This window comes from Euprymna scolopes, chromosome 14, assembly GCF_053919585.1.
Source record: "Euprymna scolopes isolate OS-2025 chromosome 14, ASM5391958v1, whole genome shotgun sequence".
NCBI lineage: Eukaryota > Metazoa > Mollusca > Cephalopoda > Sepiida > Sepiolidae > Euprymna > Euprymna scolopes.
In genome coordinates, this window is record NC_136495.1 from 111,604,092 (window position 1) to 111,616,876 (window position 12,785).

Below are 12,785 nucleotides of genomic sequence, written 5' to 3' on the forward strand. Positions count from 1 at the left end.
TCCTTTCCCAAATGTAAACACGGAATTTCTGCGAAATGTTAACCAGTATTCTACTCGGTAAATGTCGGCGCGTTACTTATGGAAAAACGATTAATTAAACTGCAGAAGTACCTGTTAAACTACACAAGTTCTATAATTGAATACCCCCTCCAAAAAAAAGAACGAAAAACATAAAATATGCTTTTGTAAACAGCTCGTGAAAACTTACTGACAGCAATATTTTTACTATTAAATGAGGTGAAAACTTTATTTTATGAAAAATATTTCTTGTCATTTAAAATGTCCGCCATGTATTCATGCACCTTGTGAAACGTCAAGTAACTACGCGCGTGCGCGCAGTTTAGTAAGAAAGTGAAAAAAAATGAATATAATTAAGTGAAAAAAAAAAAGATTGTCCGTTTGAATATAGGGAAGCGGAAAAATATCCGGAAGGGTGCATGGAGGGGGGGGGGGACATTTCGGTCTTGAAGCCGAAAAATGTTTTTTGGGTCATGTTTTGGCCCCTTTTGGCGTTTTTTCTTAAATGGGAAACAAAATGGCCGCTAGCAAAAACAATAGTGATTACGTTGGATACTGAATGTCTTCAAATATGGATAACTACTGAATGCGATATTCGTTCTCAACATACTCGAAAAACCTATAAAAGTCGACAAATTAAGGTGAATGCCGAGGGGTCAGTAAACTAAAAAAAAAAAAAAAAAAAATACCTAACAGGTACAAATAAACGGGTAATCGTGAAGAAAGAGAGCCTGTTTCCTCCGTTTGACTATAGGTGGCGTTGCTGTCTGTCCTCCCAGTTACGGAAGCACAAAATGTATATAATGTGTGAGAAAATAAAAATAAAAATAAAAAAAGGAGATTGCTTACTTGGTGGCGCCGGCCTCGAGGGCGGAATTCTAATCTGAGTGGTTGAGAGAACGAGTCTCTTATAGACTTGGAGGAGTAGGGGGAGGCACTATTCTTCTGTTATAAAAGAATTGTGTCTCTGACTAGCACCAGTCCTGTTAACGACTTACTGGTGAACGGTTGGCACAAATTAGTTACTCGCTGCTCGCCGTACTACAAAACTTGTTATTCGACCCAGTAGGGGGGGTCGCATAGGGCATCCTTTGCAACCCCTCGGAGCTTACGCTATCACCGGGTAATCTACTTTACCCTCTAAATAGTTTTTTTTCCACATCTTGCAAAGGATTTGCTGCTTACTCTTTCGTCGGTTAACTACTGTCATGAACGTCACGAAAGAGCAGCTCCTACGCAGAAGGGAGTCATTGACTCAGAAGATTCAGGGACGACTGAAGATGTGTCGTGATGGAGTTAGGCCATCGGCGTACTCATTCTTAAGGACGGAGATTCGACAATTCATTGTCGAGTTAGAGACTTGTATCACACAGCTGGAGTTGGGCTCCTTTGATGAGAGTACACCTGCCGAGATTGAGGGTGTTTGGCTGCCTCAACTAAAGGATTATTATGAAGACTTGGGCGATTTGGATCAAGCATACCGTCAGCCAGAGCCCAGCCCTTACTCGGAATCTGCCTTTGAGTTCTCAAGGGCTTCTGCAACTACCGGGAGAGGTTCTTCCTTCATTGTTAAACCCCCACGTATACAGATCACAGGGCCTACATTTAGCGGACAGGAAATGGAGTCCGACCGCATGAGTTTCAGAAACTTCTTGACTAGGTTTGAGAACTGCGTGATCGGCATGGCCAATGATGCCGAGAGGTTGAACTTCTTGAAGTGTTCACTCTCAGACAGAGCCTTGAGGCTGGTAAATCACCCGAGTTGCACTGACACCAATTACCAGCAAGCCATGGCTATACTGAAGAGGGAGTATCTGGACCTGGATGAAATCATTGACCAAATATTCCAGGATATTCTGGACTATGTACCAAAGAAAGGTGGAGCCCTTTTTGAGCTGGGGGACTTCGTTACCAGGACGGCATCGCTGTTGGAAGAGCTGGGGAATTCCTTTTCGTGTGACTTTTCTGTGGACGATTCTGGCGGAGCCAGACTGATGGCTAAGATTCTGTTTAGGAAATTTCCTCTCGAACTGAAAGGCGAGATAATAGCGCTAACAAATAGACGGGTGCCACCTTTCTCCTCCATATTGAGGCTAACTGGAGAAGCAATAAAGAGATTGCAGATTAAGGGCGTCTCTGCATTTACATCAACAGTAAGACAGAATACGTCTCAAAAGTTTGGTAGGGGGAACGCTATTACTCCTTCTTTTCATGTGGATGTGAACAATGCAACTTCAACCGGGTATTCCCGCACGTTGCCACCCATTCTCTCAGTTACATTCTCTTGTGGACCAAAGACAGTGTCAGTGAATTGCCTACTGGACACGGGTAGCAGGCGGACATATCTGGCGGCAGATGTACTGAGAACTTTGTGCCCAATCGAAACCCTTGGTGTCAATTGTCAGCTGAGATTGTCTACCTTTCTAGGTGAGTGTCAGCGTGGGTTCACAGAGGTAGTCCTGGGAGTTGACTTGGGTTCTGGAAGGACTGTGACATCTCCTGTCTTGGTAGCCGATGGTATGGACTTGTCGGTTCGAGAGGCCAACCTGGAATCTCTATTGCGTGTCTTTCAGGATGCAAAATATGCTTTGGCCGGCCAGTTTGAGACCGGAAAGGATTTAATACCGATCAAGGGAATAATTGGGTTAGACCTGATTGAACACCTGGACTCATTAAAGCTGATCCCGTGTTTGAATGGATGGGCCTTTGCAACCCCGCCTGGATTGGTCCCGTTTGGAGCAGTGGACTCTTTTTTCTTGGAAGATAAGCCCCTCTCTGAGGTTACTCACCTCTCGTTTAATTCGGTAATGGAACATACCCCCCAGGTCGATTCATCACATTTATGTTTTGTCCTTGAAACACAATCAACATACCTGGATCCCATGGCGGAGTGCTTTCCTGACAGTATGGTACAAAGAGGACTAGAACAAATGTTTACGTTGGAATCTCTGGGGCTTCCCAGTCAGGAGGACTTTTCTGATTACGATAAAGTTCAGATGAAGCGATTTGAGGAAACGGTAGAGCTTCGGGATGGAAGCTATTATGTGGAGCTCCCCTGGCATCACGATAGATTAGCCAGAGTCCCCTCTAATCATGCAACTTCCTTGCATGTTTTAGACCGGGTAGCAGCAAACTTGACTAAAAGAAAAATATATGATGAATATTTGGAGGTGTTTCGTCAGCAACAGGAGGACGGTATAATTGAAGAGATTTTTGTCTCCCCTCAGGAGTTCGACAAATATGTGTGGATACCACATAGACCAGTTTTCAAGTCGGACCCTACGGCAACTACCAGGATAAGACCAGTGTTCAACTGTAGTTTGAAGACAGGAGATGGATTATCGCTGAACGAAGCAGCATATTCTGGCGTTAACTTAACAGGGGACATCTTAAAGTTGTTGCTGGCCTTTAGAGCCAACAATTATGTGCTACTAGCAGACATTCGCCGAGCCTTCCTAATGATTCGGCTTAAGCTGGAGGCGGATAGGAACCGGTTTTGCTTTTTTCTTAAACAAGGAAATTGTTTGCGCTGCTTCCGCTATACCACCTTGATATTCGGGTTTACTTCCAGCCCATTTGTGTTGGGGTGCATCTTAAAATTGCATGCGGCAAAATACCCTCAAGATGCTTGCCGCAGAATGATGGAGGACCGGTTTTATGTGGATAACCTTGTGGCATCCGTGGCAGACACGAGTGAGCTTACTACATTGTATTCCCTTGTTAGAGAGCGTTTGCTGGAAGGGGGCTTTATTATCCAGTCATGCAACTCAAACAGTCAGGCGCTCCGCAATAGGATGAAGGAGGATGGTACTCTAAGTATCCATGAAGAGGAGTGGGAGAGAGTACTGGGCTACCGATACTCCCCACATTTGGAGGAGTTGTATGTCGCTCCGGTAAAGTGCAATCCTGACGTGACAACTAAGAGAGGTGTTCTTTCAGAGTCAGCTAAGGTCTTCGATCCGTTGTCCCTATGTCTCCCGGTTACTATCCGCAGTAGAGTGCTAATCAGGTCCATGTGGAAGAATGGTGCAGGTTGGGATGATCCACTCCAGCCAGCGATCTTGAGCGATTGGAGAGAGCTAGCCAGGGACCTTTCAGGGTTGAGTGATTTCCGTTTTTTGCGCAAGGCGCTTATGGCAGGGCTGCCTGGAGATATGTACCTGTTTTGCGACGCGTCCAAGGAAGCATATGGGTTTGCCGTGTATATCGTACTAAATGGTCGGTCATCCTTATTATTTGCGAAAGCTAAGGTGGCACCTATGAAGGACAAGACTTTGCCTGTGTTGGAACTAATGGCCGTTTTCCTCGCCTTCAAGTGTCTCCCCACAATCCTGGACAATTGTGAAGGATTTGTTCCCGAGAATTTGTGTATAGCCACGGATGCACAGGTGGTCTTGTCCTGGATTTTATCTCAAAGCATGGCTAGCAAAAATGTTTTTGCAAAAAATAGACTTAAAGACATTCTGCAGATGAAAGTGGAGTTGGAGTCTCGCTATGGCTTGAAGACTCTCTTCAGATATGTTGATAGTACACTCAACCCGGCGGATTTGTTAACAAGAGGATTAACATTGAGAAAGTTCCAATCCAAGATGGAATTTTGGTGTTCAGGCCCTTCCTGGCTATGCGAAGGAATATCTCAATGGCCAGGACAGGATATGCCCTGTTTGAGTGAGATATGCCAGCGAATGACCCGCAGTTCAGCAAATTGTTCTTTGATCCATGATCAAGAGTACACTTCGGCCATACCTTTTCAGAGGTTTTCCTCATTCTCTGGTTTACTGACTGTTACTGCCTTGGTGTTTAAGTTCCTAGCCATCCGATTTAATCGACAATGGGACTACAACTCTAAGGCAGCGATCTACCTTATGAAGACAGTGCAACGGCAAGAATTTCCCGTGGAAGTAGAGTACCTAAAGGAGCCGAGTGGTAAACCCATGCCAGTTAGGGTTCGTGCTCTGGATCTTTTTCTGGACCCTGACGGTTTGATTCGATCTCGGGGAAGAATCAACCAATCTTCCCACTTTGGTTATGAAGTTAAAAACCCCATTCTGATAGGGAAACATCATCCTGTTACCAGACTCATCATTTTAGATTGTCATGAAAGGTGTTGCCACCTTGGAACTGGGTCAACTCTAGCGGAGTTGAGGCGAAGCGGTTATTGGGTCCCGCAGGGTCGACAAGCTGTGAATAAGGTACTGGCTGTTTGTGCCAGATGTAAACGTTATAATTCAACGCCAGTGACGCCGAATGCTGCTGCTGCCCTGCCGTCGCACCGTACCGATTTCAGAGTCCCCTATCAACACACTGGGATTGATTTTACTGGCCATCTTTGGGTGAGTGACGGGAAACGAGATACGAAAATGTACTTGCTCCTGTTCACTTGTTTGAATATCAGAGCAATACACATTGAAGTAGTTCCCAACATGAGCGTACCCTCTTTCTTCCAGGCACTGGTTCGATTTACTAACCGATATGGCGTTCCCGAAACCCTTTATAGTGACAACGCGAAAACGTTTATAGGAAGTGAAAAGATTTTCGATCGTCTCTCTCTTTTTACGGACTATCAAAGAAAATACGGTCCTTGTAAGTTAAAACTTAAAACCATTCCCTTGTTCTCTCCTTGGTATGGAGGAACATGGGAGCGATGTATCAAGACCATGAAGAATTGCCTATTTAAGATTCTTGGCAGGGGTAGATTGGATTACTTTACCCTTCTGACAGTGTTATCGGATATTCAGAGGTCTGTTAATAACCGGCCTCTTACTTACCAGGTGTCAGCCGACAAAAATGCTACTCCAATTACCCCTAATATGTTCCTTAAGCCCAATCAGAGCCCCGGGCTATTGATACGACTGGATAGAGAGGATAGAACAACCTTGTTGCCTCCCAGCAGGGAGAGGCTAATTCAAACCTTGGAACTTAGGGACCAATGTCTGACAGATTTCCACAAACTATGGTATGAGGAGTACCTGCTAGAGCTGGGAAGGAAGATTCCTGGTCGATCCCGACTCAGTACAAGAACCCGCCTCCAGAAGGATGATGTTGTGCTGATTAAGAGTCCTTTGAAACCCAGACCGTTTTGGGTCTTAGGAACTATTACTGAACTGATTCCAGGCCATGATGGTGTCGTTAGAGCAGCACGTGTACAAAAAGGGGAGGGCTTGGAGGAAGTACATTCCCTGAAACATCTGTACCCCTTAGAGCTTTCTAGGACTCCTGAAGGACCTCCTGTTGCGGAAGGAGGGGAGACGTTGGATTCACCCCCTAGTGTTGAAAAGCAGGTCTGGTTGTGTCCCCTGTGCAGCTCTCCGCAGCAGAATCAGAATATGATCGGGTGTGACTCGTGCGACGATTGGTACCATTTCCGATGTGTCGGTATCGACTCAGAACCTCCCAACAGGCAAAAGTGGTATTGCCCAGAATGTGCGCCCCTTAAAAAACGACGGGGTAGACCTAGCCTGCTGCCTGCTTGATTGATATCTGGACTGATCGACTACTGCTATATTGTACTAACAGTTGTTTTTGATTAAGTATTTTGGTGGTCTGTCATTTTTATGTAACTTTTTCTTTTTCTTTTCTCTCTTCTACCTTTTGTTTTTTTTTTCTCGTTTTTGTCGGGAGTGTGTGAGAAAATAAAAATAAAAATAAAAAAAGGAGATTGCTTACTTGGTGGCGCCGGCCTCGAGGGCGGAATTCTAATCTGAGTGGTTGAGAGAACGAGTCTCTTATAGACTTGGAGGAGTAGGGGGAGGCACTATTCTTCTGTTATAAAAGAATTGTGTCTCTGACTAGCACTAGTCCTGTTAACGACTTACTGGTGAACGGTTGGCACAAATTAGTTACTCGCTGCTCGCCGTACTACAAAACTTGTTACTCGACCCAGTAGGGGGGGGGGTCGCATAGGGCATCCTTTGCAACCCCTCGGAGCTTACGCTATCACCGGGTAATCTACTTTACCCTCTAAATAGTTTTTTTTCCACAAATGGCACCCTGTAAATAAAAATAAATGTTTTTGTTATATTTTAATTTTAAACATGTTTTTATTTTGTTTTTGCAAACATATTTAAGTTTTATTTTTCCAAACATTTACGTTATGTTGCTTGTTTATTTTAAAACATTTACGTTATGTTGCTTGTTTATTTTAAAACATTTACGTTTTGTTTTTACGTTTTTTGCAAGCATAAACTATAATTTTTCTTTGAAAAGTTTCTTATGCACTTATTGTACCGCGCTATTTTTTAATAGTCGTTTCGGGTTTGTATTACTGTACACAGATTCGAAAAAGTTGTTAAAAAAACAAATATATTACAAATAAATGTTATCAAAGGCAAGATAAGTTACTTTTCTATCTAACTGGATATATTTTTCGTGTTTTTATTCAATGTAACATGTTTATTCAGCTCGAAAAACATACAGTGTTTACCGATGTATTCGAAAATTCAAAATGGCGGCCGACTCTCTCTTAAACACGGTAAGTTCAGGAAAAGATGTTATAAATAATAAACTAGACAAAATACTGTTAGAAATTCGCTCATTGTTACCGTGACATAAGTTGACATATATTCGGTGTTTTTTTTTACTAGTATTTTGTCTATTTTATTATTTATAACACCTTTTCCCAAACTTACCATGTTAAAGAGAGTGCTGGGCGCCATTTTGAATTTTCCAATACATCGGTAAACACTGCATGTTTTTCGAGCTGAATAAACATGTTACATTGAATAAAAACACAAAATATATCCAGTTAGGTTTAGGCACCGCCAAAACTGGGGGGGCAGGTCAGTACTTTTTGACGGACCGTCTTTTTAAAAATCTACCAAAAATCAGGTAATTATCCGATCAATACGAAATTTTCAGCGATTATTAGGAGAAGAATGAACTTTATAACAGTGTACTTATTTTTCATAAACGATATTTATATATATATTTTTTTTTGCTTACAAAACCCCCCCTTGTTTTGAAGTGGGAACAAATATGCTTAAAATAATCATCTGAGACTGAAATCAACATATTGTGTTGTAAGGGACAGAATTATAGATTAAAAAAAAAAAAAAAAAAAAAAATTGTTTGCATACCTTATTTTGACGTCTGAATATCAGAACTTCGATTGTGTTTAATTATCCCGCTTTTGAGTTTTGAAGTGTGAAATTCGGTGAATATGTTAAGTAAAATAATTAATTTAAGTTAAGCAAAACAAAAAAAAATTTTTTTTAATATTTATACGAAAAAAGCTATTTTAAAATTTTTGATGAATAAATTAACAATTTTTTTTTAGCGAGCCGAATAATGCAGGACCATTATTAAACAGGGCATGCTTTGAATAATCGATACCAAAAAAAAAAAATTCGATAAATATTGTGCCCTTTGTGTTAAAAATAGCATCTTTTTTTTCGATCCCGTTTGAAAACGTTTGCCGCCTTTGACTATGGTGGACCAAACGCGCTGAAATAATTTTTTTTATTCTGCTTTAAATTGCCCCCCCCCCATTTTGGGGAGTCTGGCCCCCACACACATACACATTAAAAACCAAACGCATACAAATGGTCACCCATCTGGTACTGGCCAGCCTCAGCTTAATAATACATTGAAATTTTCGTCACTGAAAAATAAGTTTTTTTTGGCCTGTTTGGTCTTCCATAGTTTGCTTTTTATCAGACGAAAACGTAAACAGAGTCGATCTGAACTCTACGTCAACGCGAATATCTGATTACCTATATGAATAAGTGGAATTATTTGAAATTCAGGTACTTATATTATAATATTTTTGCATATTCTCTTAGAAAATCATCCTTAGTTAGACAATAAATAAATTAATTATTTCAAAAACCCTTTTTTTTTAAATATTTAAGTACGTTTTTTGTGCAAGACAAAAAAATGTCAATTGTTAACTTTTTGGGAAAATTTAACATTTAAAATTGAATTAAAAATAGAAAAAGTTTTACATTATTCTGTTTTCTATATGATAAAATTCAGGGTTTTATCTTTCTGGAAAAAAAAAAGTTACTCAGAAATAATGGATTTTAATAAACGTAATTTCGTTTTAAAAAACAACAACAACTTGATTTTGCGGCCATTTTTGGCGGTGCCTATATAAAAGTAACTTATCTTGCCTTTGATAACATTTATTTGTTATATATTTGTTTTTTGACAACTTTTTCGAATCACAAACCCATAAGTGCAGAAAAATTAAGAAAAATGAGGGGGGGGGGTCCATAAAAAAGATTAAAAAAAAAACCCGATTTTTTTTTTAAATTATTATAAGAGCGTAAAAAAATACTCGCGGAAAAACGGTTGTACCCATAAATATGTTCAAAAGAAAAATATAGCATAAACATTTAGTTTATGCTTGCAAAAAAAAAAAAAAAAAAAAAAAAAAAAAAAGCGTAAATGTTTGAAAATAAACAAACAAAACGTAAATGTTTGGAAAAATAAAACTTAAATATGTTTGCAAAATAAATAAATAAAATTAAAATATAACAAAACATTTATTTCAAGTGTGCCATTATATACATTTTGTGCTTCCGTAACTGGGTGGACAGACAGTAACGCCACCTATAGTCAAACGGAGGAACCAGACTCTTTCTTCACGATTACCAATAAACGTTATCAAAGGCAAGATAAGTTACTTTTCTACGTAACTGGATTTTTTTTTGTTTTGTTTTTTTATTTAATGTAACATGTTTATTCAACTCGGAAAACCGTGTTTAGTGATGTTTGAAAATTATAAATGGCGGGGGCGGGGCGGGGGACTCTGTTGAACACGGTAAGTTTGGGAAAATGAGTAAAAACTATTGACATATATTCGGTAGGGTTTTAACAGTTTTTATATAGTTTTTTTGTTTTAACTCGTTTTCCCAAACTTTGTGTTCAAGAGAGAGCAACCGCCATTTGCAATTTTCAAATACATCGATAGACAGTTTTTCGAGCTGAATAAACACTAAAACATATCCAGTTAGGTAGAAAATTAACTATCTTGCCTTTGATAACATTTGTTATGTATCTGTTTTTTTGACAACGTTTTCGAATCTATGTGTATAGTAATACAAATCCCAATAAGTTTTTAGTGCTTTTATTTAATGTAAAATGTTTATCTGGTTTGAAAAACAAGTAATATTGAATGCTACCGGAGAACAAGAAAAAAATGGCCATGGCGTCTCTTTACATCTCTGAAGTCTCGATAATTACTTCAAAATAAGAAATAAACCATTTTGTAAATGGTGGTAGAAACACACTCAATAAATGTCACGGTGGCATTTATTAGGTGGGTTCTATCGTCATTTTGTTTTATTTTTTATTCTGAAGTCTTTGTCGAAACTTCAAAGACATTGCAGCCATTTTTTCTTGTTCCTCAATAGCGCCCAATATTACTTATTTTTCGAACCGAATAAACATTTTACATTAAATAAAAACACTAAAACTTATCCAGTTAGGTAGAAAAATAACTTATCTTGCCTTTGATGTTATATTGTTGTTGTTTTTTTGACAACTTTTTCGTACGTCTGTGTAGTGTAATACAAATCTTTTCTCTTTTTTATTTTTTAAATAGTTTTAAACATTTCTCTTTTTTTCCGGGCAACAAAAATAAACAACGTACCTGCCCATTTGCCGTAGAGACTTCGAAAATCTGACTGTTGCATCTTACTAAACACATGGCAACGGAGAGAGCGGAGCAGCGAATAAGTAAATCCTAAGGTTTTCTTGCCTGTGTAATAAACTCCAAAGACGGCCAACCAATCTCGAGTGCTTGCAAAAATGTCTTTGCACTGCGAATATAAAAAATCAAAACTATCAACCACGGCCATGTTGTCCGATGTTCGGAAAACAAACGACTCTGAAGAATTCCAATCGATCAAGGGCGATAACTCTGCCGGCTTTAGCTAATTAAACTTGATAGTCGTTCTATAACCCTTGACTAATCTACCAACTCGTTCGCTAGGTTAAATAGAAGTGATTGTTAATCTTTAAGTATATTTGGTAAATTTGTAGATGAGGACCCTTAGCTATCCCCTCGACAAAAATAAGATTCTACTTTATTTAAGTGATTACGTGTGAACACTCTGAAAAATTTGAGGGGGGGGGACAAAATAAAAATTTAACTTTTTTTTTTTTTTTTTAATTACATTTTCACCCCATACAAGGCACATTGCCACTTTGGCGTAGGGGCTACTAACAGGGGCAACAACTACTGGGGTACTATGTAGGGATTTGGGCAGCAAGATGTTGGTTCACGTTGCACTTGAACTTCTGAACGTCAGTACAGTTGGGGAAGCAGGGACCTGGAATGGAATTCCAAAGTCTAGCGGTTCTGGGGAAGAAACTACTGGAGTAGAAGGATCTTTTACATCTAGAGACTTCTACAATATGGGGGTGGGATTTTGCAGCCTGTCGAGGGTGTTCACGTCGTGGGGGCACAAGTGCTTGCAGTTTGTCAGAGCAGTCACCATTATAATACTTGTAGAACAGGCAGAGGGATGCAACGTTTCGTCGATGGGACAAAGGCTGAAGCTTAGATGCCAGTTCAGGGCCTATCAGATTTGCGACTCTCTTTTGAACCTTGTCAAGGAGCGAGAGACTAGTAGCCGATGCACCAGCCCAAATATGACAGCAATACTCCATACATGGGCGAATGGTTGCCTTATAGAGGTACAGGATACTTTCGGGTGTTAGTAGTTTTCTAGCATGGTAGAGAGAACCCACCTTCCTTGCAGCGGCCCTGGCAATGCCCTCGATGTAATTGTTCCAACTCATGTTTCCTGTGAACATTAGACCAAGGAGCTTGAAAGACGTGCTCACAGATAAAGAGTCGTTGGCCATTGCTATAGGTGGTAGAAAAGGTTTCTTGTAATTATTGAATGAACCTAGTGCCCATCCATTTTTGTCCCCATTCCACTACAGATTGGAGGTCATCTTCTAGAGTTTCTGCCATTTCTTTAGATATATGTTCATTTGTTTTCCTGTCGTGTCTGTTATAGAGTGTGGTGTCATCAGCATATATACCCATCTCAGAGGAAATTTTGTCGGGAGGTCATTTATGAATATAACTTGGGTTATTTGATATTTTTAACACTTTTGGTCTATAACCCGACTTCGTGTCGCTCATTGGCGGAATACAGCCTTTAAAATCCATAAATAGAATTTTTCTCTTTGTACTATATGAGGAAAATTTGTTAACGCTGCATGAATGAAAAATAAAATATTGTGGTGACTCAATTGAAAAGTGATTCCTATGAATGCTAAAAAGCTAATGGCTATAATTGCTTACACTTTTTCTTTCTCGCTTTCTTTGTCATTTCCAAAACCAAGTAAGTTTTCATATGAACGTGTTAACTCAAACTATTTTCAGCCAATGAAAATCGTTTCAGACCCCAAAATGCAACACATACATGTGAAAATAATTAGCCAATGCGAACATAGAACCTTCTATAATTGTTGGAAATATTCTGAATAAAATGCTTAGCAATTTGCACAAGTGAGTTTATTATAATTTATGTTGCTTTTGCACACTTTATTTAAGAGGAGAGGTTCTATATAAACTCTCACAAAAGAACTTTCCAGAAAAGGAACTGTAGTGAAGCCAAGACTACTATTACTACTATCATTACAGTATACTCTCACCATTTCTCTTTCTCAATCCTTCCATTTTCCTTCCTTCCTTCCTTCTTGTCTCTCTATGCAACCAGAGGTTTTAGCCAATCGGGATGAAGGACAGTTCTGGAGGGAAAGAAGGGAAGATATAAAATATTCGAGGCGGAAGACAGCTGAAACCA

The 12,785-nt window shown here is 39.7% G+C and overlaps 1 protein-coding gene across 1 annotated transcript in view; it reads right to left on the reverse strand.

Annotated features, from left to right (window-relative positions):
• The window catches only part of LOC145293222 (inactive hydroxysteroid dehydrogenase-like protein 1), a 33,904-nt gene extending 23,040 nt beyond the window's left edge, over positions 1 to 10,864 (reverse strand). The window contains exon 1 of the mRNA XM_080139763.1: positions 10,613 to 10,864. Within this exon, the coding sequence (XP_079995889.1) occupies positions 10,613 to 10,820 (208 nt within the window). The 5' untranslated portion in view covers positions 10,821 to 10,864. The remainder of the gene's footprint in view (positions 1 to 10,612) is intronic.
• Between the last annotated feature and the right edge of the window lie 1,921 nt (positions 10,865 to 12,785).